At 39.0% G+C, this 27,633-nt stretch overlaps 1 protein-coding gene across 1 annotated transcript in view; it reads right to left on the reverse strand.

The window, feature by feature from the left end:
- Positions 1–27,633, reverse strand: part of PTPN13 (protein tyrosine phosphatase non-receptor type 13) — a 211,339-nt gene that overhangs the window by 67,462 nt on the left and 116,244 nt on the right. Inside the window, exons 10-17 of the mRNA XM_080676988.1 lie at positions 20,164–20,386; positions 17,515–17,589; positions 17,212–17,386; positions 14,852–15,005; positions 14,444–14,582; positions 13,554–13,706; positions 12,796–12,978; positions 3,464–3,626 (exon numbers count right to left, since the gene is read on the reverse strand). Coding sequence (XP_080533114.1) covers positions 3,464–3,626; positions 12,796–12,978; positions 13,554–13,706; positions 14,444–14,582; positions 14,852–15,005; positions 17,212–17,386; positions 17,515–17,589; positions 20,164–20,386 — 1,265 coding nt within the window. The remainder of the gene's footprint in view (positions 1–3,463; positions 3,627–12,795; positions 12,979–13,553; positions 13,707–14,443; positions 14,583–14,851; positions 15,006–17,211; positions 17,387–17,514; positions 17,590–20,163; positions 20,387–27,633) is intronic.

Raw genomic sequence — 27,633 nt, forward strand, 5'->3', positions numbered from 1 at the left:
CTCATAAAAATAAAAAAAGACAACTGTTGCTGACTTAGATCTTTAGATTGTTTCATTATTTTCTATTTCCTAGGAAGATTAGTAATGAATACGTTATCTCAGGTGTAAATAGATAGGAAAACACTGATGGTTTGTAATACTCATGCATCAGGATGAAGTTTAAATAAACGTCTCATTGTCCTCAGAAAAATTCAATGTTCTTTCTCTGAAGTGGAAGTGGACACCAAGTTAAAAACAGGATAATACTTTTTAAAAAAGACTTTCATTTAAAAATTCCCAGAATGATCTTTAGTCTAAAATACAATTTTTATTAGAACAGACAACATTTCTATTTTCTTTAATAAAGACGCAAAACTGAATCTTACACAGATTCAATTACCAGGAAATACCTTTACATTCAATAGATTCTTCACCCTTAAGGCAAATGTAGAACAAACTTTGGCAGGAATAGGGGCAGCCAGTTCTGTTTAGTATATATCTCTTTTGTAAACATCAAGGATTATGCTAGTTAAATCCACTCATATCCTACTCCTGTGTAGGATTTAAAATATTGCATATATTTATGGGATGGGATCATAAATCATCCAGTTACCTGGCTTATCCTACTGCTTTCACGTGGAAAACTCTAACATAGCCAGGATGGGATACAAATTAGAATAAGCCTACATCCTAATACTAATGTTTCAAATTTGAACCCAAAGGCTTGCTAGTTCCACACTCAGTCTGTACTCCACACTTCCTACTCTTTCTTTGTGCTATTCAGTCCCTTTTACGGTTCTGTAGTTCCTTATTCGTCAACTTAACTGTATGCTCTTTTGAGTTGAGAGATGTCAGTTATTTTTCTTATCCCACAGCACCTAGCATGGTGTCTTACAAGTAGTAAGTGATCAATAAATGATTATTAATCTTAATTTAATTCCATGCAAATTAGTTCTTCAAAAGCTCATCAAAATAGAAAGATTATTGGATTAGAATTTAAGAGACCAGGGTTTCAGCCTTGTTTGACTTCTAACTCTAAGTCTACATGATACACTATCTTCTTTGAAACTGTTTCCTCATCAGTAAAGTTTCTAACATACTGGCCTCATATGGTTCTTTCTCACACCATAATTCTATAACTCTAAAGAAGTAACATGCACTTGCTAGCCCTTCAACATCCTATTAGATAACACCAGTTATTTTCACTTGTATAGTACAGATAGTTAAATGGGCAGGGCAGTTACTTCTAAGCCAATTCTAACCAGAAAATAATTCCTTTGAAGGTTTAACAAAATCTGGGGAAAATACAGATTAATACCATTTTAAAATGCTTTCCATATAAGTTCAAGGATCCACAGCTGTTGTGTTCCGAGGGCAAATCTGTGAGATACAGAGGGCATTCCCACTTCATGGATGAAGAAAGTCAGACTCCAAAAAGTCAATTATTTTCCTAAGGTCATACTACTACTACTACTATTAGTAACAATGGTGGTAAAACAATGATGGTCATGATAATAATAAATACTTATTCAATATTTACACTATGCCAGGCATTTTTAAATTGCTTTACAGTACATTCATATTCAGAGCAACCTTATGATGTATTATAAGGTATTATCATTATAATAGTAACTTTACGGATGGGGAACTAAAGCAGAGATTTTAAGTAGCCTGCCAAGATTCAGAACTTATAAGTAATAGTGTGAGGTTGGAATTCTGGCATCTGGCTCCATAGTTCATGATCTTAACTATATTGTTAAGATCTATACTATATTATTCTTTAGTATAAGAAATATTGAAGATGGAAGGCTAGCTTCATAGATGGTCTTCTGATTCTTTTTCACTATAGTACCCCATATCACATCTATAATGATGTAACCTTCACTTGTTCAATTCTGGTTTGTACTGAATATGAGTCCAAGTAGAAATACTGGTAACCCTAATAAATTAGATATTTCACTATATTTGAAAACATAAATTTTTTAGCGGAGCAAAGCAGGGAAAGAAAAGGAATAATGAGATTATAGCAGTAGTTATCATATTTTAGCATGCATAAACATCAATACTGAAAAAAGCTTGTTAAAATACAGATTCTAGGAACCCAATGCCCAAAGATTGGGATACACCATGTTTCATATAGGTTTCTGGAATCTTCATTTTTAATAAACATACAGCCCCTACTATCTTGATTTTGAAAGGCTATTCATAGGTTGCCATCACCCCATTCTGATCCCATGGGGAATATAATTTCTGTAAGACTTCAGGATGTGAGAAAGTTTGGATAAGGAATTCAGAGAGCTCTGATGCACAGGTCATGAGTGCTATTCCATTAATTTTTTTAAACAAAGCCCTTAGAGTGTTTAACTTGAAGTTTATAACAATATACTACTCAGAACTAGATTTTGTATAACAATATACTATGCAGAACTAGATTTTGTATAAGTTTAATTTCTACATGTGGTCTTGCAAAGTTAACCTTCAAATATTTCAGTTCTGATTGAGATGTTCTTTCAGAGTTGAATTACTTTCTTCTGCTGGTTCCTTTTTAAAAGAAACCAAAACACTCTCCTGACCATATATTGCGTAATGTGGCTATTCATCTCAGTCTCAAAACAGGACACACCCAAGTAAGACTAACAGGTGGGAAATGTGCTAAGGTATGTAACTTTACCATGCTGGGTGCATACTCCCCTCTGCCCCCTGCCTGTTTCCCAGGTTCTTTTCCTCATCTGGAAAAGAACTTGCTATTTATGTTCAATCTATTTAATTATTTTTGTCCTTCAAAATTCCAATTCAAGCGCCACTACTCAAGTACCCTATTCTTTGCTCTCCCTCTCCTCTTCTCGTGATCACAGAGTCTATACGCTATAATCTGTCATTCAAACCTTGACCCTCTATTGCAGGGGTCGGCAAACTTTTTGACTCGAGGGCCACAATGGGTTCTTAAACTGGACCGGAGGGCCGGAACAAAAGCATGGATGGAGTGTTTGTGTGAACTAATATAAATTCAAAGTAAAGAAGCGGAGGGGAGAGCAAGAGAACCCTCCGCTCTTTCGGCTCCGCGGGCCGGATAGAACAGCTGAACGGGCCGGATCCGGCCCGCGGGCCGTAGTTTGCCCACGGCTGCTCTATTGTGTACTATTTATTGTTTCATGTATATTAGTCTTACCTTCCCAAACAGTGCTTAAGTTTACTATGGGTAGAGAATATAATCCAAACTTCTATAACATTTACATTGGCTACCCTAGGGATAAACACAAAATATATATTTCAACAGGTATTCCCTGACTGATCTGGGGTCGTTTTCAAAATGAACATGAAATTGAAATTTTGGCTTCTTTTCACACCTTTCTAAACTTGACTTAATCATTTAACATCTAGATAGCTTGTAATTTTTATCCTAAATATGGAAGTGCTTTTAAAATTTGTGGCAAAAACCATGCATATAACCTGGAGTCATCTGTCATAGTTTGTGTGTCCTTACCAATATCTTGGGCATCTTGGTTGCTCTGTCTTGCTTTCATCTGCAGCTGGAACTTATGCTGGGAAGAGCAGAGATGCAGCAGGTACTGGCATACCTTACTGTTGTCTGTCTGGAAGGCATGTTTTATTCCATCTGATGTATTCTGCAATGTGATTTTCTTCTTCTACAATATTAATCAGGGGCATTAATAATTAGGACATTTCCCTATCACTTTAATACATGACCAAATTCTGTAAACAATAATTAACATGTAAATATTATTTTTGTTTCACATTATTAGGCATAAGTATTCCTTGACCTACATTTAATACAAGTATAGAAAAATATAAACCAGAATTATAAAAAATTCAGAAAACAAATGAAATTAATATCATTTGCCATGTTCACAAATTAGAGTCTAAATCAGACTATACACCAGCCACCAGTAAGGGAAACATAGTCTAATGAGATTATTGATATTTTTAGTTGACTGTAATGCTTACGAACACCAAGCCCATTTGAAATGTAAAGTACAAGAAATGTAAGTTTAACTGTCTTGGATAAAGAAAATGAAGTTCAACAAAAGTTGATTTATTAATATCCTATCTAATAAAGAGGGAATATGCTAATTGAGCATCACGCCCTCACAAAAGATGGTGGCGCCCACAGCCAATAAGGAGGGAATATGCTAATTGACCACCACGCTCTCAAAGATGGCAGCACCCAGTCCCCACAGGCCCACTGGGGTGCCTGCCTCCAGAGTCCCCCAGTCCCCTCAGTTCCCTAGCCGCCCAGGGCCAGCCCGAGGCACAGGCAAGCCTCGGATGTTGGCTGCCCAGCCGCCCAGCCGCCCAGGGCTGGCCTGAGGCATAGGCAAGCCTCAGATGGCAGCTGCCCAGCTGCCCAGGGCCACCCGAGGCTCAGGTAACCAGGGCTGGCCGAGGCTTGTGCTGCCGGCAGTGGCAGCAGCAGAGGTGTGATGGGAGTGTCGCCTTCCCCTGATTGCTGGGTCACCTACCACCCCCAAGGGTTCCTAGACTGTGGGAGGGGGCAGGCTGGGCTGAAGGACCCCCCCCCCCATCCAGTGCATGAATTTTCATGCACCAGGCCTCTAGTCTATATATATAAAAGCCTAAGCGACTGAATGACCAGTCAACTGGTTGCTATGATGTGCACTGACTACCAGGGGACAGACGCTCAATGCAGGAGCTGCCCCCTGGTGGTCACTGTGCTCCCACAGCCAACCTCCTGTAGCCAGCCAACCTCCAGCAATCCCTCCTCCTCCGCTGGCCAACTTCCTGTGGTCCCTCCCCCCTGCCGGCTGGCCCCGATAGGCCCCCGATTGGGACTGGGCGAGACAGCCCTGATCAGCCCCGATCGCCGGCCAGGCTGAGGGACTCCACCCGTGCACCAATTTGTGCACCGGGCCTCTAGTATAATATTATGAGCTGTGATTCAGTCAAGAATCTTGGTGGTATGAAGGCTGATATGGAAGTTGCAGTAAGTTAAAAGAAAAATTTGGAATGGAGATGCACTGAACAATAAAACTGCTGGGCTGAAAAATGAACACACCAATTTTTAGAGATGGTAATGCTTAAAAAATTCAGGGAAAGTAGGAGAACCACAAATTAGTCTTATTTCCTGATGTTTCTTAAAAAATAAATCTTTCTTATAAGAAGGGCATCCTAAAATGTGACCTATGTGCTGAGGCTTGAAGGTGATCTATGTGTCTTAAAAGTCTAGCATTCAACATGTCAGATCTAAGACTAATGTTTCTGAAGAACTGCTTGAGTCCAGGTAGATTGCACAGTAGTTCTTGGCTTCTTCTATGGTACAAATTATTCTCCCTACTTCATGTCCCTTGTCTTTGATTTCAAATGCAGAAATAAGTAAGCATAGAAAAGTCAATTTGCAAGGGTCACAAAAGATACAATAATGAAGTGTTATTCAAACTTCATTCATGCAGGTTAACATTTTCATAATTTCTGGTCTTGTTTATAAATTGCTTACTTACATCAATTCACTTAAAGAAACTTTATATCACAACTGTAAACAGAAAGCCAGTATCACTTGCCATAAACAGAATCCAACTATAAAAATATGTAATCAATGTAATAAAAATAAAATAGGATGCTGTTGCCGATGAAATCTCTGGGACCCTGTTCTTTGTTAAAAAAAAAAACCACACACACCAGCATTCCAAGATGGCTGTAGAGTAGGTGGAAGTTACACTCACCCCTGCTCCCAGCCTCAAACCGAATTCACAGTTAAATTATAGAGCAATCAACCTGAATAACCAGCTGAATATTAGCTGAACTGAACTATCATAACCAAGGATTTACAGAAGCCACACAGAGATTGGTAAGAAGGCTGTGGATGTGGAAAGGGCTAGCCCCTGCACCTAGGTGCAGTGCTGAAAAGCTGGAGGGATATCTTAGCTGCAAAACTCTCTCTCTTCACTTAGAGCAACAGAGACAAGAGGAGAAGCTTGCATAGCATCTGGTGGTGAAACTCAATGGGGATTTAGACTTCCTGGGAAAGAAGAGAGTCTGCTATTGATCCAGATGCCACCTCCCTAGGGATGAGCACTCCCAGTGTTACAACATCAGCCTGGGGAGTGCACTGCCCCATCCCTAGTTGAAGCCACTCTGCCATGCTCGGTCCTGCGGAGGGATCTGCTCACTGCACGCGGCATTGATCTTTGGAGCCCTCTTTTTCTGGGAAGGCTCTTGGCAGAGACTCAGTGACTAAACTGTGGCTTTAAAAAGGGGACTGGTCTCCCCCACCTGGTGTGCAGAGCCAGCACCCACCCTGACAACCTGATGAATCACTTGGCTGGCCCCACCCTGTTGAGTTCAGCTATACAGGGAAGCCAGAGTGCTATGCAGAGCTGGGACTTTTGGTGCACATCTCCTGCAGAAAGCGTTGTCTAGGAAACAGGTGGGTGGGGGTGGGGTTGTGTGGTTACCTTGCAGGGGAGCCACTTCTATCTTCCTTGTGAGATAAGCCCATGCTACCCCTGGAAGGAGAAGTGACCAATCCCCTCCTACAGGTTTGCAGGCACTACCCCCAAAGGGTGACTATTTGAATCTGCTCTTCCAAATTCCAGATAAGGTGCCCTGCAGGGGGGAGTGAGAGCTGGGACATTCAGAATGTGAGTGTATGGGAGGCTATTGTTTGGGACTAGGACAAAGTGCTTGCCGCCCGCCCTTCGGTGGCTAGACCAGCATCACACAAAACAAGAGACTCTTGATCTGTCCCCCTGAGGTTGGTGACTGCCAGGCTGACCTTGCTCCTACAGAGGGGATGGCTGGCTACACCCAACCTGAACTTGCAGTGAGCCTGTCCAGAGAACTAGAATTGGAGACTCTAGCAGTGATTTGATTGGATTAGGGGCCAATTTCCCATTAAGATACCTTCATTATAAAGCCATCATAACAATTTTGGGAGTCATAGCAGATCAACTTATACAGAGAGACAAAATGGGGAGACAAAGAAATGTGCCTCAAAAGAAAGAGCAAGAGAAACCCCAGAAAATGAAAATGAATCAAATGAAATGGAAGTAATCAAAATACCAGACGCAGAGTGTAAAACAATGATTATAGGAATATTCAGGGACCTTAGGAGAAGAATGGATGATCTCAGTGAGAACTTAAAGAAATTGTAAGAATTAAAAAGGACATAGAAACCATAAAAAATAACCAGTCAGAAATGAAGAATACAGTATCTGAAATGAAGTATACACTAGAAGGAATAAATAGCAGGTTAGATGAAGCAGAGGATCGAATCAGCAATGTAAAGGATAAGATACAAGTAAGTACCCATGCAAAGCATCAAAAAGAAAAAAGGCCCTGGCTGGCATTGCTCAGTGGTTAGAATGTCAGCCTGTACAATGAAGGTTCACAGGTTCAATTCCTGTCAAGGGCACATACCTGGGTTGTAGGTTCACTTCCAGGCCCCCCGGTCGGGGCACATGTGGGAAGCAACCAATCGATGTGTCTCTCTCAAATCAATGTTTCTTTCTCCCCCAACTCTCTCCTATCCTCCCCTTCTTTTTATTCTCTCTGAAAATCACCTTAGGAAAAAATCTCATAAGGTGCAGATTAAAAAAGAAAAAGAAAAAAAATTAAAAAAAAATGAGGAAAGCCTAAGGGACCTCTGGTACAATGACAAGCATAACAACATCCATATCATAGGGGTTCCAGAAGAGAGTGAGCAAGGGATAGAGAACCAGTTTTAAGAAATAATGGCTGAAAACTTCCCTAACCTGGTGAAGGAAGAAGTCATATAAGTATAGACCAGCTGTGGGCAAACTACGGCCCGCGGGCCGGATCCGGCTGTTCTATCCGATTCTCTTGCTCTCCCCTCCGCTCCTTTACTTTGAATTTATATTAGTTCACACAAACACTCCATCCATGCTTTTGTTCTGGCCCTCCGGTACAGTTTAAGAACCCATTGTGGCCCTCGAGTCAAAAAGTTTGCCCACCCCTGGAGACAGTATAGAGAGTCCCAATCAAGATTAACCCAAAGAGGGCCACACCAAGACATATCATAATTAAAATACCAACGATTAAAGACAAAGAGTGAATCTTAAAAGCCAAAAGAATAAAGCAATTAGTACCTACAAAGGTGTTTCCATAAGGCTTTCAGCTGATTTCTCAATAGAAACACTTCAGGTCAGAGGGATTGGCATGAAACATTAAAAATCATGAAAAGCCAGGACGTACAACCAAGACTACTCTATCCAGCAAGTCTGTCATTTAAAACTGAAGGCAAACTAAAGAGCTTCATAGACAAAAACAAACAAACAAACAAACAAACAAACAAAAAAAAAACAAAAAAAAAAAACAAACAAAAAAACTAAAGGAATTCATTACCACCAAACCAGTATCAAAAGAAATGTTAAAGGGCCTACTTTAAGAAAAAGAAAGAAAGAAACACAGAGAGAGGAACATAGGTATAAAGAATAAAATGGCTATATACACCTATCAATAATAACCTTATATGTAAATGTATTAAATGCTTCAATGAAAAGACAGAGGGTAACTGAATGGATAAGAAAACATGACTCAGGCCCTAACCAGTGGCTCACTTGGTTGGAGTGTTGTTCCATACACCAAAAAGTTAAGGGTTCAATTCCCAGTCAGGGCACATACCTAGATTGAGGGTTTTATCCCTGGTCGGGGTGTATATGGGAGGCAACCAATCGATGTTTGTCTCTTACATCAATGTTTCTCTCTTCCTCTCTCTCTTTTTTTCTCTCTCTAAAATCAATAAAAAAAAATATCCTCTGGTGAGGATAAAAAAGAAACAAAGAAAAAATGACCCATATGCAGTCAAACCTAGATTCTCAAATGTCTCCCATCTTGAACAATTTGCTTCTCAACCTGACAATGATTTTATGCTAATACCTGAATGCTAATACAAACAAAGGAGAGAATGTGAGAGTATGAGTCAGTTTACCACTGTTAAAACCTCAGGATATTGTGTTGTGAATATTTTTGTGTTTTTTTTTGCATTTGTTGCTGATTATTATTATTATTACATTTTAATTTCTTATTGTACATTTCACTTCCTTTTTGTTAAATTTTCATTTACATTTCATGTTCTTTTTGTTTTTAAAGTGTTTATTTATAGAGTAAACAGTACATTAGACATGTACTGTATATAAGAAAGGTTAAAACGGAATCATTTGGGGGACTGGAATGGCTTAATTTCATTTAAATTATTTCTAATGGGAAAATAACGATTCGGTTTTCGAACAGCCTTCCAAATGACTTAAGTTTGAGAAATGAGATTCCACTGTATATGCTGTCTACAAGAGATCAGCCTCAGAACAAAAAAATACACAGACTGAAAGTGAAGCAATGGAAAGGAATTATTCCATGCAAATGGAAACAAACAAACAAAAAGCAATACTTATACATGGACAAAATAAACTTCAAAACAAAGGCCATTAACAAGAGACAGAAAGGTCATAATACTAAAGTGATCAATCCAATGAGAGGTTGTAACCCTTGTAAACATATATACACCCAACATAGGAGCACCTAAATATATAAAGAAAATCTTGGTGGAAATTAAGAGAGAGAACGACAGCAATACAGTCATAGTAGAGGATTTTAACACCCCACTGTCATCAATGGAGCGATCTTCCAGACAAAAAAATCAACAAGGCAACAGAAACCTTAAATGACACACTGGATCAGCAGTATTTAATTGATATTTACAGACCATTTCATCTCAAAGCAGCAGAATATACAGCCTTCTCAAGTACACATGGAACATTCTAAAAACAGACCACATGTTAGGACACAAAATAAGTCTTAACAAATTCAAGAAGATTGAAATCACATCAAGCAAATTCTCTGACCACAATGGTATGAAAGTAGAAATCAATTATAATAAAAAAACTGAAAAATGTTAAAACACATGGAGGTTAAACAGCATGTTATTAAACAATGAATGGGTTTACAATGAGATCAAGGAAGAAATAAAAAATGACCTGGAAACAAATTAAAATGAACACACAACAACCCCAAATCTATGAGACACAGAGAAAGCAGTCCTGAAAGGGAAGTTCATAGCATTACAGGCCTACCTCAAATAAACAATCTAAACCTACAACCTAAAAGAACCAGAAAACAAAACAATAAACAAAGCCCAGAGAAAGTAGAAGGAAGAAAATCATAAAATTCAGACTGTAAATAAATGACAGAGACTGGAAAAAAAAAAACATACAAAAGATCAATGAAACCAAGAACTGGCTTTTTGAAAAGATAAACTAGACTGATGAATCTTTAACCAGACTCATCAAGAAAAATAAGAGAGAGGACCCAAATAAACAAAGACAGACATGAAAGAGAAGTAACATCTGACACCACAGAAATACAAAGGATTATAAGAAAACTAGAGGCCCGGTGCATGAAATTTGTGCACTGGGGGAGGGGTTGTCCCTAAGCCTGGCTTGCACCCTCTCCAATCTGGGATCCCTGGAAGGATGTCAGACTGCCGGTTTAGGCCTGATCCCTGTCACCGGCAGTCAGACATCCCTCTCACAATCCAGGACTGCTGGCTCCTAACTGCTTGCCTGCCTGATTGTCCCTAACCGTTTCTGCCTGCCAGCCTGATCACCCCCTAACCGCTCCCCTGCCGGCCCAATTGCCCCCAACTGCCCTTCCCTGCTGGCCTGGTTGCCCCCAACTGCCCTCCTGTGCTGGCCTGATCTCGCCCCCAACTGCCCTCCCCTGCAAGCCTGGTCCCTCCCAATTGCCCTCCCCTGCCGGCCTGATGGCCCCCAACTGCCCTCCATGGCCTGATATCTCCCCCAATTGCCCTTTCCTGCCTGCCTGATCGCCCCTAACTGCCTCTGCCTGCCTGATCACCCCTAACTGCCCTCCCCTGCAGGCCTGATCTCACCCCCAACTGCCCTCCTCTGCTGGCCAATTTGGTTCTGATTGGTCAGTTTCTATGCCAGTCAGCGTCAAAAGCTCCATCTCCTAGGCAGCCATTGGCTCCTCACACTTTACCCAGATTTGGTTCTGATTGGTCGGTTTCTATGCCAGTCAGCGTCTCTGGGACTATCAATGGAGCCTGATTAGAAAGGTGGGGCTTATCCAGTGGAGGCCTGGAGAGAAATGTAGGCGCAGCTGCTGGCCAGGCCCAGAGAGAAAGAGAGAGGCAAGTGCTGATCAACAGCTGCCACAGAGGCTACATATCAGACCCTGCTTCTCTCTTCAGGCCTCTCTGCAGGCCTGATTTGCAGCCCTGTCAGCAGTCAGTGCTGGGTCACTGCGCCTGCTGCCGTAGTAGTCAGTGCTGGGTCACCACAGCAATCCAGTGCTGACTGCAGGACTGACATCCAGTTGGTCGAGCCTCTGGTCTTGACAGACCCAGGGTTTTTATATATTAGGATACTATGAACAATTATATGCCAACAAATTGGACAACCTGGACAAAATGGACAAATTCCTAGAAACATACAATATTCCAAAAGTAAATCAGGAAGAATTAGAAAATCTGAATAGACTGATAACAACTAGTGAAATCAAAGCAGTAATAAAATAAAAAAACTCCCAGCAAACAAAACTCTTGGACCGGATGGATTCACAGGTGTATTTTACCAAACATCCAAAGAAGAACTAACATCTATTCTCAAAGTATTCCAAAAAAATTTCTATAGGAGCAAAGACTTCCAAGCTCTTTTTATGAGGCCAGCATTATACTAATTGCAAAACCAGAGAAAGACATTACAAAGAAAGGGAAACTATAGGCCAATATCCCTGATGAACATAGATGCTAAAATCTGCAACTAAATATTAGCAAACTGGATCCAGAAATTCATTAAAAAGATTATATACCATGGTCAAGTGGGATTTATTCTGGGGATGCAAGGTTGGTACAATATTCGTGAAATGGTTTAATTAGTTATAAATCCAGGTAAGTTTCTGGTCTTGACAATCTTGAGAAGATGAGGATGGTCTGGGCTTTCCTGAGAGAACATATCAACTAAGATTACCATCTTAGTTTACTAGGTTTCAGAGGAAACCAGTCAACTAACAATTAGGTCTAGTATTGATTTCAAAAGTCTCTAGGTTGAAGATTATTCAGAGTCAGTTGGGGTCTTATTATTGATATTTTTATAAATATTGTTGGGTGAGACTATATTTCTGCTCAAACATAAACTAAAGATGTCAGTAGTTCCTGAATATCTGAAAAACAAATACCTGAATATATTTTTGACTCATCTCTGAGGTTTGCCAATTGCTTTTCAGAATAAAAATATGCCTTTATAGCTCACTATCTTTCATAAACATGATTTTCTAAAAATCACTTTTCTAACTTTATGTCTGTAGAAAATATACACTAAAATAAAACTGCAGAAAGTTCTGGGATTAGTTCATAAAATCAAGTAAATCTCTAGACCACTGAGATTCAAATAGTTGCTGTGAGGGGCCTATTATTGGGCAAGACAACGTTTACTGTGGTTAAGATAGTTACCTAACTTAAATACATTAGAAGGGTTTCTCCATGTAAGGAGTTAATACCCTAGAATAAGTTCTGAATGAAAAAAAAAGTCAACTAGGTTGTAATTTAACTAAAGTTAATTGAGCATATAACCAGCTAGGAATGTCGAATATTGTTTTTTTAAATTACTTCCTGAGAAAACCAAAAACAAACCTCAATAATACTTCCTACAGCTAAGAAAGAAGAGTGAAATACAAAATATTAAGGCATATTAGCCCTACTGAATGACAGGGTTTTAAATTTAAGTAAAGACAATTAATAGGTTACATTTGAAATTGAGAACACATATTTTAAAATATAATCAAATGGGGTTAAATTGGACATACTGAAAACGAAATCTTCTTGGTTTCCCTCCATGGAAAGCGAAGGACCAATGTGCGAACTCCATTGTGAACCTCAAACACAAGGACACCTTTAGAACAGACTCCTAGCAATATTCCAGTTTGTGACTTTTTCTCAGGGTGCACCCGGTGAAAATGAACTCCATATTCTGTCAGTCTTTGGCAGACCTGTTGGAACAATACCATACACCTTGCTAAGAGGTGACAAAAAGATACAGAACTTGTATCAATGTAGTTTAATATAGAAAGGGTCTTTTCAACAAATGTTGCTAAAACAATTGAATATTCACATGCCAAGAAAATGAATCTCGATCCTTATTACACCCAACATATCAAAATTAACCCAAAAATGAACCACAGACTTACATATAGGAACTAAAACTATAGGCCATTATCCCTGATGAAAATAGATGCTAAAATCTGCAACTAAGTATTAGCAAACTAGAAATTTAGAAAATCTTTGTCACTGTGGATTAAAGATTTCTTAGATGGGACATAAAAATCATAAAGCATGAAATTCATAGACAGATAGATATGGGTTCAAATCACAGTTTTACCCCACATAACAGCCATTTACTTTGGGAACATTACATGTGGGAACATCTCATTTACAAAAGAAGAATTAAAATACCATGGTTTTAGTCAGGAATAAATAAAATGAGATAATTCACAGTATCATTTATTGGCATCTTGCTTACTTTGAAACAGATACAAAGCTTATCTCTATAATCTTGAGTGCTTACCTTTAAAAATTCTGACTCTGTCTCTTTTTCAGAAGCTCCTGCATAGGTATTATGCAATTTGGGCAACTCTTCTTTAATATAGGACAAATCAAGTTTCTCCATCACTCTGGGAGGCAAATAATGCTCCAGTCTAAAATAAGACACACCATGAACCTAGAAAGGAGAATGTTTTTGTAAGCAATTCTGTTTGCCCTTTTCCTCCTATCTTAAAAGTTCTTGCCTCAACCAAGAGATAAGATGCCTCTATTTATACTTCTCTCTGAGAAGTGAGTTTTAAAGGAAATGCATCAGTCTCTCTCTTTTATTCAGTGAGATAGTATGACTAAGCTGATTGGAAAACTTGAGAAGAGACTGACAATCCAGGGCCAAATGTCACTATAGGGTTAATGTTCTATAGGATGCTGCTTGAGTGGTATATCTCTTGCTTCCTCTTAACTCCACTTAAATTCTGGAATATTTGGGCTTGAACATCTAATCTCCATACAGTGAACTCTGCTGGGCTCTCAGCCCATCACTGCATGGATCCATGTGGAAAGTAGAAGATCCCTTTGATCCAGATTTGACTGGTAACTCTGTATCTAGTATCTACCAGGTAGAAAATGGGAAAAGGGTAAGTACTAGATAGCCCAAAATTCTGAAATAAGCTAATTTACAAAAGATAGATAGGAAGGAAGGAAGGAAGGAAGGAAGGAAGGAAGGAAGGAAGTCCCACAGTGTATGACTATATATAACCAAAGTACATAGGGAACTTGGTCATTCAGAAGTACCAAAGTAGCTTCAAAAATCTCTAGATCTAAACAGCAAACACCTCAAATAGGTTTAGTCTTTAATCATGCTGAGGATAAGAACACCAATGCAAAAGTGGTCCTGGAGAAAAAAATAAGTCCCACCTCTGGCTGATAATCTCCATATTCAGCCTGGAGAGCCAAGGAGGCCAACAGTAAAGAGGTCTCATCATCACAGTGCATTCTCTCTTCCAAGATATCTTTTCGCAACTGAAGATAATACTGGTGACAGGTCAGAGCGTGTCTGGAAAATAAATACAAACACAAGACATCTGGGCTTTATCTTCAATCTTGAGGTAATTTGTATTATTGGCAGATAAGCTTAGTTTCCAAGACAGTTTATAATGAAGCTTTTAAGCCACAATAATTTAATAAACAATGTTGAAGAAATTATTTCTTTTATGATAAAGGAAACATTATCATTGATCAGACCAAATAGTTCAGTATCAGTAAACTAACGGGTAAAAAACCCAGAGGCCAAGAAGAGAAAAACAGAAACTCTTGCGTACTCACTGGATTAGACTAACATCATCCATGAAAAATTTAATTCGGAAAAACAAAGTAAAATTAACAGTGGCTTTGTTCTTTTTCTTTGGTTCTTCTTTCCATCCCTCTGGGGCCACTTTGGTTAATTTTAAATCAGGATCCATGAAGAAATATTCATTATCTATAACAAAATAAGAAAACATTCAGATAAAATAAAAATATTGAATAAAGTAAGATTATGAAGAAGTATGACAGGGTGCTCTGAGGCAATATGGCTTAGTCTTTTAAGAATGAGGGGTCTTGCCCTGATGGGTATGGTTCAGTAGTTAGAGTGTTGGCCTATGCATCTAAGGGTCTCAGTTTGATTCTGGTCAAGGACATGTACCTGGGTTGCAGGTTCAATCCCTGGCCTGAGTTGGGTGCGGGAGACAACCAATTCATGTGTCTCTCTCACATCGAAGTTTCTCTCCCATCAATGTTTCTCTCTCTCTCTCCTCACTCCCTCCCTTCCATTCTCTCTAAAAATCAATAGAAAAAATATCCTTGGGTGAGGATTAACAACCACAAAAAAAGAATGAAGGGTCTGAAGACAGATAGACCTGGATTCAACTTCTGGCCACATTATTTACTATCCATGTGATAATGGATAAATTTAACCTCTCTAGACATCAATTTTCTTGTCTGTAAAATGAGGATAGTGCTATTTCCTGCAATTCCTGCTTTATAAGGCTATTGTAGGGATCACATGACATAATGGATATAAAATACTAGATAAAAGTGTGCAGTACATGGTAAGCATTCAATAAACATTATTATTTATTATTATTGAGTTACCAGCTGAAATCTAGGAAGAACAGTCATCACTTTTTAAATTTATTTTATTATTATTATTTGTTTTAATCCTCACTCAAGGATATTCTTTTCCATTGATTTTTTAGAGAGAGTGAAAGGGAAGGAAGAGGAGGGGAGAGAGAAACATCAATGTGAGAGAGACACATTGACTAGTTACCTCCCGCCCCCAACTGGGGTCAGGGAGCGAACCTGCAACTAAGGTACATGCCCTGGACAGGGAATGGAACCCATGACCCTTCGGTGGGAGGGGTGATACTCTAACCACTGAGAAAAACTGGCCAGAGTTATTTTTATCTTTTTAAATCATCACTTAAGTATTATTGACTCTCTCCAAATAATAGATTATTCACTAAAATTTGACTTATCCAGAATGTTTAAAAAATTAGGTAGATTATATATAGAAATTTTAATTAATTGAATATCTTTAATTAGTATTATCTGTTTAGCATAAAATTGTAATTAGTAAAGTGATAGAACACAAATTGGCACTAAGTGAATATTTACTGAATGACTACAAAATGAACCATTAGCTTTTAAGAAAAGAATTCAATAAACTAAATTGAAAGAAATATTTATCTTATCCTGATCTGGCAGGGTTTCAGAGTGGTTTGATTCTTCAATTATAATTTATGGTATTTTGTTGTCTAAGCTTTCTAAGATAAATTCTGAGGTAAATAGGAATCTGAAATATTAAAGAACAATTTAAAGAGACTTATAAAGCCCAACTCCAAAGGGCTTCTCATTGCTATGGAAATTGTAATTGACAACCAGGAGCTGTGCTCTGAGACCACTGTAGATGTGAAAGTGGCTGAGATGCTGAAAAAAATAGGTGAAGTCATATTTTCAGTCATCCACTGACAACATTTATAAAGACACTATATTTTAGGATAGTAGGCTAAATTAAGTTGAAGTGAAGATTCCGAAATAGGGTCCTGCTATATAGTCCTATTAGCAGGATACTAACTTCTAGAATACATATGTAGGCAATTGACATATATAATGGTCTCCAAAATATAACAATTAAAATCTACTTTTATATAGCCAAAAGCCAAAGAAAAATCTTCATGGTCAAGTGCAGAAGATGCAAAAAAGACACAGCCACTAAAACAATGTACCTTCCCCAGCCGGTTTTGCTCAGTGGATAGAGTATTGGCCTATGACCAAAGGGTCCTGGGTTCGATTCCGGTCATGGGCACAAACCTTGGTTGCAGGCTTCCCCTGGTTGGGGCTCATGCAGAAGGCAACCAATTGATGTGTTTCTCTCTCATTGATGTTTCTCTCTGTCTTTCCCTCTCTCTTCCACCCTCCCTAAAAATCAATGGAAAAATATCCTCGGTTGATGATTAAAAAGAAGAAAACAAAAAACAAAAACAATGCACTTAGTTAGAAGAAGGGAGTTCCTAAACTCCTACTCCTCCTTGCTGAATGTTTTTGTAGTTACTATTTCTCAAAGAAAGGTTGGGCATAACAGGTATAGGAAGTTAATTAGTTGCCAACTTTTCATATTGCAACCTGAATTTAAAATTTTTTGGTACCTTTGAGGACAGCTAAAGCAAACAAATGATGTTCCACCAAGCCAATATGGGCCACAACCATATCAAACACATCTTTACATATGGTTTTGGTATCACAAGTCAGTTCCAGTCTCTGCCCACTCAGAAGCATTACATTTACTTTTCTTCGGTTGTCCTCATTCTTCCCTTTCTTTGTCTATAATTGAAAAAAAAAAGAATGGCATCTATTAAAGTAAATTTTGTAAGAATTTCAACTGTTTTTTTCCTTCAAATCATTACTGAATTTATTTTCTAAGAGTGATACAAATTGGTTTTATTACTTACAAGGATAGACCGTGGTAAATCCAAAGACACAAAAGGTTCTATTGTCATTTTCACAAACTCAGGGCCAAAGAAATTCTGCAAATCACATAATAAGTAAAATTAAGAGGTTTAATTATTCTCGCTCTTTCCTTCAAAAGAAATAATGTAATAATAAAAATAAATTACAAGTAAAGCCACTTGATTAGAAGTTGGTGACCTGAAACAAATGCAGAAACTTTCAATAAAGAAGGACAATGGAGTTTAGAAGACCAGGAATGGAAGGCGCCTTACACACAGTGTGAACAGAAGCTTTTCCTCAGCTCTGTTTTCTACCAGTGATGTCAAATGAAAAGCCTAGTTTTATACTGTTTCACAAGATTTTCCATTTTTGGACTCCAGAATGAATCAGACTCTTAAAAGCACAATAGTAGTCTTAATTGTTGAAGTAATATAAAGTTTCAAGCTCATTAAGGATGTGGTTTAATATTGCTAATGTGTGAAGGGATTGTACAGCATCTCACTGTTTTAGAGAGTAAGATTGAATCTGTCCTAAAACAAGTCATAATTAAAAAACAAAGTATATAAAATATTGTGATTGTCAAAATATACATTTGTGATTATAAAATATCCATATCTATCTTAGAACCCTGTGACACTATTCTTTTGTTCAAAATACTGACTACTAGGGATAGTATATGTATCATAGTCTCTGCTCCCTACTGCTGTCTCAAGTAAGAAAATCATATCTCAGGAGATGGGAGGACTTGGGAGTGGGAGAAGGTGGAGTTCACACACTACATTTACTGCTTCTCAATCTACTCTTTACCTTGACCTCCTGTATATCCAGGATTTCTGCCCAGAGGGAAGGACTGATTGAGGAGATATCTTAAATCAAGATAGATTTCAGGTCAGAATAGGATCAGAATGGACAAAAGGTGGAAGAAAAGCAGGGCTAATCTTGAGGCCAAAGGCAGGTGGTGTGTGGGTATGAACTCAGGGAGGTTCCTGAAGTTTTATTTTTATGTTTTTTTTCTTTGCATTCAACTGTACAGCTCATTTGATTGCTTAGTGTGGGAATTCTACCCAATTAACCAAGTGTGAAACGTGACAGATACAGTTTAAGTAAAAGTTTAACATTATGGGTTTGTTAATAATCAACAAACCAATAGGGCACATTTTAAACAAGAATCGAAATAGAGCAGAAAAAATGAGAATGGCCTGCCATGGGAAACAGAATCTAATATAAATCAACTAAGGCAACACAGTATGAACAAGTTAAAATGTGTCTGCATCAAAAGTAACATAAAAACAAAATTGAAGAATTATTTGTAAAGGAACAATACAAATGAAAGATTGCCTCACCTACCAAACTGGTGATGAAGGTGATGATAAAAATAATAATATCCAGAGTAGGTAAGAATACAGTGAAACAGGCATGTTCATAAAAGCATAAATTAGTACAAACTTTTTGAAGAGGGCAATTTAATAATATGTGTCAAATGTCTTAAAAGGTGTTGCCTTCGACTTGGCTATTCTATTTGGAGGAACATATCTGCAAAGATTTAGCTATAGGGATGTTCATCAGAGCAATGCTTGCAATAGCAACAAAAACAATAACAAATTAGAAAAATTTAAAATGTCCAATAATTAGAAACTTATTAAAGAAATTATAAGCCCTAGCCAATTTGGTTCAGTGGACAGAGCGTTGGTCTATGGACTGAAGGGTCCCAGGTTCAATTCCGGACATGGGCACATGCCCAGGTTGCGGGCTCGATCCCCAGTAGGGGGCATGCAAGGAGGCAGGCAATCAATGATTCTCTCTCACCATTGATGTTTCTCTCTCTCCCTCTCCCTTCCTCTCTGAAATCAATAAACATATATTAAAAAAAGAAATTACGGTACATGGTAAATTCACAAAATGGAATACTTAATGCCCTTAACAATAATATTATAGAAGTTGTAAAATTTTCCAAGATATTTTACATGAAATAAGAAGTCTTGCCCAACCGGTTTGGCTCAGTGGATAGAGCGTCGGCCTGCGGACTGAAGGGTCCCAGGTTTGATTCCGGTCAAAGGCATGTACCTTGGTTGTGGGCACATCCCCAGTAGGGGGCATGCAGGAGGCAGCTGATGGATGTTTCTAACTCTCTATCCCTCTCCCTTCCTCTCTGTAAAAAAATCAATAAAATATATTTAAAAAGTCTGCTCATTTTGAGTTTATAAAAATATATGACATATATTGAAACAAAAATAAAACAACGGAAATACATTTAAAAAATCCCCTACAGATATAAAATGCATATTTGTTTATCCTTGTGTTTGGATATTGTAATATGAAGGTATATGCTTGGAGCTACCATGACTATAAAGTGAATTATTGCCACAATTCTGAGAATGACAGAGCAGAAAGATGGAATGTCCTGGATAACATTCTTGAGCTTCCAAACCAACCTTGAACATCTATCTGATCTTTTTGGGTTTTGGTATAATAAATTTCTTATTAAAAAATGATCCCCATAATGCTGAATAAAGCCAGCTATGAAAACTAACATGAGATTTTAATTTCATTTACAGGCAACATTAGGATCCCTACAGAATATTTAAAAATTCTTTGCATAACATTTCCCCATGAGACAAAGTTCAGATGCAGTAATCTGAGAATCAACTTACCCTTAGTTTTCTTTGAGTCATGGCTGTTTCTAGGGCCATTTCTCTTAAAGGATCCCTGGTGATGTCAAGCATGGAAGCTTTGATTGTATCCCCTGGATACAGGCTCAACCGAGACTGTCTAAGGGCCATTCTAGCTTGGAGCTGCACCATTTCTTCTTCTTGCCGTTTTAACATAATCTCTTGATTAATTAAGTTGCCTTCAAGGGGTGTTTCATATTGTCTGCTATATAAAAAGCAGAGAAAAGTAAGGGTGGGGAAGAAAACAATTATTTTAAGGCTAATCAATAAAAACTATGTTAGCTTGGCTGGTGTGGCTCAGTGATTGAGCTTCAACTCATGAACCAGGAGGTCACTGGTTCGATTCCCAGTCAGAGCACATGCTCGGTTGCGGCCTCAATCCCCAGTAGGGGGCGTACAAGAAGCAGCCAAACTATGTTTTTCTTCCAATGATGTTTCTCTCTATCATTCTCCCTTTCACTCCGTAAAATTTAATAAAATCTATTAAAAAAATAAAAATCATGTTAAATAAAGAATTTAAACAAGTTTTATTTTTGTCATCTCAGAAGAACACTTGCAGTTCTACTTTTTAAAAATCCTCACCAGAGGATATTTTTCCATTGATTTTTAGAGAGAGTAGAAGGGAAGGGGAGAGGTAGAGAGAGAGAAACATTGATGTGAGAGAGACACATTGATTGGTTGCCTCTTGCACATGCCCCAACTGGGGCACGGGATAGAACCTGCAACCAATTAGGGCTCAGTTCTACTTTTAATGTACTGATGTAATATGCTGTCCACTTTCTGTGGGTATATCTATTTCTCCACCTCTCCTCTGAACATGTAGCATCCTATGAAAACTGCTTCCCCTTCTTAGATTGGGGCTGTTTTATCCTTTTTTTAAAAAAATGTTTTTTTAATTGATTTTTTAGAGAGAGAGGAAGGGAGAGGTAGAGAGAAACATCAAAGAGAGAAACATCCATTGGTTGCCTCCTGCATGCTAGCGAGCCCGCAACCCAGGCATGTGCCCTGATAGGGAATTGAACCAGCGACCTCTTGGTGCATAGGACAATGCTCAGCCAACTGAGCTGTTTTACAGTCCTGAAAACCTGGGCCTGGCGATGGGATTGAGATTCCTCTTAATACTAATTTCAGCTTCCAGATGATTGGTCACCCTCCTCCATTATCCTCCAGCTTCCTTGAAGTACATGCCATGAAATCATACCATCCACAGCTCTTCTTTGCTCTAGACCAGTGGTCGGCAAACTCATTAGTCAACAGAGCCAAATATCAACAGTATAACGATTGAAATTTCTTTTGAGAGCCAAATTTTTTAAACTTAAACTTCTTCTAATGCCACTTCTTCAAAATAGACTTGCCCAGGCTGTGGTATTTTGTGGAAGAGCCACACTCAAGGGGCCAAAGAGCCGCATGTGGCTTGCGAGCCGCAGTTTGCCGTCCACTGCTCTAGACATTTATTGTCCCTACTAGAGGCTCAATACATGAAATTCATGCACAGGTAGGTCCCTAGCAGCTGCTGGCTGTGACCTCCCTTCCTCCAGCGGTTGCCTGCTGCTGGCAGGGGGCCTCCCTTCCTGCGGTTGGCCGTCTGGCCCTGCCCCCTGGTTGAACTCCCAGTAGAGGGGACAATTTGCATATTAGGCTTTTATTATATAGGATTAGTTGATTCCCTTATTTATTAAGGACTTAAATGCCCAATTCAGCCCTGGCCAGTTAGTGCAGTGGTTAGGCCCAGGCACGGAAGCGTCTGGGGTTTGATTCCGAGGCACGTACCTCAGTTGCAGGCTTGATCCCCAGCACTACCATGTGGGAGGCAACCTATTGATGTGTCTCTCTCTCTCCCTCTCTCCTCCCTTCTACTCTATCTAAAAGCAATGGAAAAACATCCTCAGGTGAGGATTTTTTAAAAAAAAGCCCCACTCAGTCTTTTTCTTCACCTTTACTTCTGTTATCATTCATGGTGGGGTTGTATACATAGACTGAGGAATCCTCCAACACTCTGGCCTCCTCCACTGCCACCAGCAATCTACTCTTATGGTCACACTGGCTATTAACAATAACCACACCACCTCTAAAATTTCCTATTTCTATCCTTCAATACCATCTCTACACTGAGTGGCCTGACTATTATGATCTCTGAATGCATGAGAGGCCCTGTGCATGAATTTGTGTATGGGTGGGGTCCGGCCAGCCTGGCCAGGGGGAGGGGACATGGGCAGTTGGCCAGCCTGCCTGCTGGTCAAACTCCTGGTCAAGGGGACAATTTGCATATTAGCCTTTTATTATATAGGATCATAGTAATCTGGCCACTCAGTGTATATAATCTCATTTTTTTCTAGTTCACTTCCTCTAATAGTCTTCTTCAAATAATTCATTGACTCTATTAGGAATTTTAATCAATTTACTCTATCACTTTCTCCCTGGCTATTACCCTTCTCTTGCCAGTGTATTGCCTGAAATCTAAGCCCATCATTAAAATCACTCCTTTGCATAAACCTGAACTCTCATGAAACTGCAGAACCATGCTGACTGATCTCATCTGGCTCTCAAGCACTGCCTGGCGACTCATTTCCTTAAGAGAACTATTTTATGTAATTTCTTCATTTCTTTCCTTTTCTTTTCAAAGCTCCAATACTCTCTCCCTCTTCCTCTCTCAACTTTTCCTTCGTTTTCTTGGTTAAAAAAAAAAGAGAAGCAATCAGGAAATAACGTCCTCATCCTTATACCACCAAACTTTCCAAATTACATCCATGTGTTCTTAATTCTCTTCTGTTACAATGAATGGATGTTCTGCACACTTACATAGACCCAAAACCTCTACTGTGCATGGGATTCAGTCCTTCTCCCCTTTGCTCCTGCTATTATTCTCACATGCATCAATAGTCTGGTATACTAGGTTATTCTCATTAGAATAAAAAATGCTATACTATTTCCTACTCAGAATAAACTGTCCTCCTTTGGTTCCACATCATCTTTTAGATTCTATCCCATTTGTTTTTTGCTGTTATTTACAGTAAATCTCTTCAAAACTGTCATTTAAATTTTACCTCTACTTCATCTCCCACTCTCTCAGACTCTGACCAATAGTTCCTATTATTCCACCAATACGGTTACAGAAATGACTGTCAAAGCCAAAAGACAATTATCAATCTTTAATTTTAGTTGACCTCCAAGCACCATGTGACATAGTTGCTCAATCCTTGCTCTTCTTGAAACATTTGACTTCTGGATACCATGCTCTTTATTTTCTGTCTGCTTCACTGGCTCCTCCTTCTTCATGTCTTTTGCTGAATCCTCCTTCATTTCAAATCTCTTAATGTTAGACTAAAACAGTGCACAGACCTCCAGATTTTTCTAGTTCCTATGTACTCCATCTCATTTAGTCACTTGGTCTTAATCACCTCATATGTTCCTATAACTCCAGTCTCTCCCCTGAATTCTAATTCTATTCTCCTGCCTAGGTGAGTGTTTGACTTGGATGTTACTAGTAATATGCATCTTTAGTCTAATATGTCTAAAACCAAATTATTGATACTTCCTTCCATATCCAACCCTCCTCTCAATCATTTTCTGTTTGTTCAGGAAACAACTTGGAGTCATTCTGATTCCTCTTTCTTGAAAGTCCACATCCAATACAGCAGCAAATCCTGAAGGCACAACCTTAAAGCTATCTACTAGTATATTTTACTCTTCTCTATCACTAACAACCTATGCTGTTTACATCTCACATGGGGTGCTGTGATTGCCTCCTAACTGGTCTTTTACTCCTGTAAATCTATTCTTAACAGATCAGACCTTCAAAATCCCACTAAAATGTAACTTAGATCCTGGCTCTCTATGCTTTTGTAAAAACGTATCTTTATTGTTTAGAGTATTACAGATGTCCTCTCTTTCCCCCACCTTGACCTCTTCCACCCTGCTCGTCCTACGTCCAGGCCTTTCCCACACTATGGTTATGCATATCCTACGTAATAAAAGCCTAATATGCAAATCAACTAAACAGCGGAACAACCAGTGGAATGACCAGTGGAATGACGGGTTGTTATGATGTGCACTGACCACCAGGAGGCAGACACTCAACGCAGGAGCAGGCCCCAGGCCAGCCAAGGTGGGTGTGAGCGGGGTCCCTCCGATCACCCCGCCGGCAGCGGCAGTAGGGGGCAGGGCTGGTGAGCGAGCGGCGCCAGGCTGGCCAAGGCAGGTGCCAGCAGGAGCCCCTGGATTGCCCCGCTGGTTGCCCTGCAGAGGGAGACGACTGGTGATGGCAGCGGGGGGTGATCTGTGGGGTGATCAGCGCCTCCAACCCCCCGTTCGCACCCAGCTTGGCTGGCCTGGCACTGCCTGCTTTTTGGCCCCGCCCCCTGATCACCCCACTGAGGGAGGCGACTGGTGGCAGCAGCAGGGGACGGGGCCAAAAAGCAGGCAGTGCCAGGCCAGCCAAGCTGGGTGCGAGCGGGGGGCCCCGATCATCCCGTTGGTCACCCCACAGATCAGCCCTGATCACCAGCCAGGCCTAGGGACCCTACCCATGCACGAATTTCCATGCACCGGGCCTCTAGTATGCATATAAATTCATTGGTTAATCTCTTCCCACCCACTCCCTTCCCTCTGAAATACATCAGTCTGTTGCATGCTTCAAAGTCTCTGGATCTTCTTTATTCATCATATTTTGTTCATTAGATTCCATATATAAGTGAGATCATGTGATACTTGTCTTTCTCTGACTGGCTTATTTCACTTAGCATGACACTCTCCAGGTTTCTCCATGTTGTTCCAAAGGATAAGAGATCCTTCCTTTTTACAGTTCCATTGTATTCCATTGTGTAAATGGACTACAGTTTTTTAATCCATTCATCAATTATTGGTGGGCACTTGGGCTGTTTCCAGATCTTAGCTATTGTAAATGCTGCTATGAATATAGGGGTGCATATATTCTTTCTTATTGGTGTTTCTGCCTTCTGAGGATATATTCCTAGAAGTGGGTCACAAGACAATTCCATTTTCAATTTTTTGAGGAAACTCCACACTGTTTTCCATAGAGGTTGTACCAGTCTGCATTCCTCTATGCTTTCAACCATCCAATGGCTTCCTATTATACTTTAGAAAAACATCCAAGTGCTCACCTCAGCTTCTGAGGTCTGACATGATTTGGGTCCTGGTTACCATCCACTTTGCCCTTCACTCACTCTGCTGCAGCCACAATGCCCTTTTTGCTGTTCCTCTAACACGCAACACATCTTCCACACCTCATTGCCTCTGCTCTTTTTGTTTTGTCTGGAACCCTCTTGCTCCTGATATCTGCATGATTCACTCCCTCATTTTAAATAGTATTCTGTTCAAATATAACATCTTGGGAGATGCCGCCTCAGATCACCCTGCCTATGCAACACAGAACTTGAACATCTTACCCTGCACTCTCTATCCCTTTAGACTGCTTTATTTTTCTTCAAAGTAGCATCACTCTCTAACGGCACCTTACTGACTTGTTTTTCAATGGTTTATTGGCAATCTCTTAGCCCCAGAATGACCCTTGAGGGACATTTTTTGCTTGTTCATGATTCTATCTCCAGTATCTAGAAGTACCCAGCACATGTTGAACAAATGATTGATTAAGTTTGATGGTACAAAAATATCACTTAATAAGAGTCAAGAAGAATGAACAAAATTTAAATGTATATATTTTAATTTCCACCTGTTATTTTTCATCAAATATATTAGCCTTCTTATTCAAATTATTTTATCTGTCCCACACAATATTTGGTAGGAGTTCCTATAATGACTGAAAAGTTTGAGTGACAAACAATACAAAACAAAAAACAAACAAATTCAGAAAATCAGAATCATTTAGGAATGAATAAATAGGTTGTTTTGAGGCAGAAAAAAAAAGTTACCTCATTGATAGGCACAGAAGCAGTGGGAATTACACCATGTATAAACTGTATTTCAGAGTTAACACTGGAAAAAACTTAGCAATGCTCTTTGGCAAACCACTTTGAATATCCTTTTTGATCACTGAAAGACACTTTTGATAGCTCAGAATCCAAAAATTACTCATTCTGTGGCATCTGACTCATAATATTCTGTAAATCTCCCTCCACCCCCTGTTTTACAAATCAATAGCACTGTCTGTATCTGTTTTTCACTTCATTCTTGCTAAAGGGGATGGAAAGTTTTATGAGGAACCATGCAACATGTTTAAATACAGCACTATTTATAGATCTGACAAATATGTGACCTCAAGAACAAAACAGGATCTCCTGACTGTGTACCAGCATGTTAAGGATATTATCAGAAACTTTGTACACATTCAGGAAATTCTGCACTTGAATAAGGAATGTGGACAGTATTTTAGTTAAAAAGGAGGTGGGTATTGCCATTCTAAAGGAAGTAGAGTTTAGCATCTTACATTAAAAATAACATATACACAGACCTAACAATCTACTTCTTGAAATATTTTTCTTTCATCTATACCTTTTATCTAACACAGGTATAATGAACACCACATTGGGAGTTTCCCTCTTAAAGTATAAAATAAAAGATAGTTTCTCACTAAAACATGATTTGATGAACTAAGATGACCTTACTGTTAATGTTTCCTATGTAAAACTTAGAAAACAAACAAACAAAACAAAAAAACTAGGACAGTCTCATAATCTTGATGCTTTTGACGTAGCTTATCAAGAAGATGGAAATAAGACACATAAAATGTTTTAATTTTATTTGGAGGAATATGTTTTTATATGACTAAAACTGACTATAAAATAAATTCATCTTTAACACACAATCCCAATAATTCTTTCAATTGTTATTTTCTACTGCTACTTTTTTTTTAAAAGATATTTTTTATTAATTTCAGAAAGGAGGGGAGAGAGAGATAGAAACTTCAATGATGAGAGAGAATCATTGATTGGCTGCCTTCTGCATGCCCCCCACCGCGATCAAGCTCGCAACCCAGGCATGTGCCCTGACTGGAATTGAACTGGTGACCTCTCGGTTCCTGGGTCGACACTCAACCACTGAGCCACACCAGCTGGGCTCTACTGCTACTTTTGATCAAGCTAAAATAGCATCATATTAACTATCTATAAGTTTCCTCCAAATTACACATATAGAGAAGAGTGACTTCCTCAATTTAACACAGAGTTTTGTGCAATTCAGTCTGCTTCTTCCTGGTGTTCAGACCCAAACACTTTTGCTTCTTTAAGAAAACTGTGCAATATAAGCATAGATCTGTCTTTTCTCTTACCTCTTTGTTCAAAATTACAAAAACAGGGTCATCACAATTACTATTATCACAGTGGGGCTACAGTAATATAAAATGCCATTGTGCAAATATAATGTCTCCTTAGGTACATAAATACTTATTAAGGCTTTCCTCAGGTAAAATAAAACTTGACTAAAATAAATAGACTATATTAAAAGGTGTAAGAGAGAACAAAAATTACATAAATTTAA

Source organism: Plecotus auritus (assembly GCF_963455305.1).
Source record: "Plecotus auritus genome assembly, chromosome: 1".
In the NCBI taxonomy this organism is placed as follows: domain Eukaryota; kingdom Metazoa; phylum Chordata; class Mammalia; order Chiroptera; family Vespertilionidae; genus Plecotus; species Plecotus auritus.